Source organism: Mandrillus leucophaeus, unplaced genomic scaffold (genome assembly GCF_000951045.1).
Source record: "Mandrillus leucophaeus isolate KB7577 unplaced genomic scaffold, Mleu.le_1.0 Scaffold32, whole genome shotgun sequence".
In the NCBI taxonomy this organism is placed as follows: domain Eukaryota; kingdom Metazoa; phylum Chordata; class Mammalia; order Primates; family Cercopithecidae; genus Mandrillus; species Mandrillus leucophaeus.
This window is the reverse complement of record NW_012103365.1, coordinates 2,614,416-2,615,362: the sequence shown is the minus strand read 5'-3', so window position 1 is coordinate 2,615,362 and position 947 is coordinate 2,614,416. Positions and strand designations below refer to the sequence as shown.

At 40.4% G+C, this 947-nt stretch overlaps 1 protein-coding gene across 1 annotated transcript in view; it reads right to left on the bottom strand.

The window, feature by feature from the left end:
- Positions 1 to 947, bottom strand: part of PRKCB (protein kinase C, beta) — a 287,916-nt gene that overhangs the window by 127,505 nt on the left and 159,464 nt on the right. Inside the window, exon 7 of the mRNA XM_011987941.1 lies at positions 168 to 264. Coding sequence (XP_011843331.1) covers positions 168 to 264 — 97 coding nt within the window. The remainder of the gene's footprint in view (positions 1 to 167; positions 265 to 947) is intronic.

Below are 947 nucleotides of genomic sequence, written 5' to 3'. Positions count from 1 at the left end.
GGAAGGAAGGAAGGAGGGAAGGAAGGAAGGAGGGAAGGAAGGAAGGATGGGAGGGAAAAATAAAAAAGAAAGAATAAGAGAGAAAGAAAGAGAGAGGAGAGAGAAGAAGGAAGGAAGGAAAAAATAAAGAGAAAAAAGAAAGAAGAGAGAAAGAAAAGAAACCTCACCTCGAATTTCTGCCGCAGTTCTTCATTGCCCTCACTTCCTTCTGGTGGCACAGGCACATTGAAGTACTCGCCTTCCTCCTGGCTCAGTAACTTAAACCTGAAGGGAGACAAGGGGGCAGGACAAATTTCATGACTCTATTTGATATTATTTTATTGATCAGGATATGAAAAGGAGGCCTATATAAAACTCTACTTCAAAAAATACATGTTGAGGGTTTTTTGGCTTGTTTTGGTTTGTTTTTCGGTATGTTGGATGGGGGCAGTGTGTGTGGTACACTACCAGGTACACTACACATTTTTGTAACTCTTCCATGAACAGCAGAAAGAAAAATGTATATCATGTGTACACAGGAGGGAAAGTTCTCACTCTCTACACACACTTATACAGTTTTCTTAGTTATATCGTTAAATCACTGTATATTTTTACCTACTTTTTGTCCATTAAGTAGTTTCTTAGTCTGAAAGAATGCTATGAAGACCCCTCATTGTAAATTTCTTGTTGATATTGCTGTCGTTGCTTTTAGAGATAGGGTCTCACTCTCTCACTCAGACTGAAGTGTAATAGTGCAATCATAGCTCACTGAAGCCTCAAGCTCCTGGGTTCAAGCGATCCTCCTGCCTCAGCTTCCTGAGTAGCTGGGGACTATAGGCTTGTGCCACTATGCCCAGCTAATTTAAAAAAAAATTTTTTTTTTTTTTTTTGGTAGAGATGGGAGCTGGCTATGTTTCCCAGGCTAGTCTTGAACTCCTGACCTCAAGTGATCTTCTCACCCTATCCTC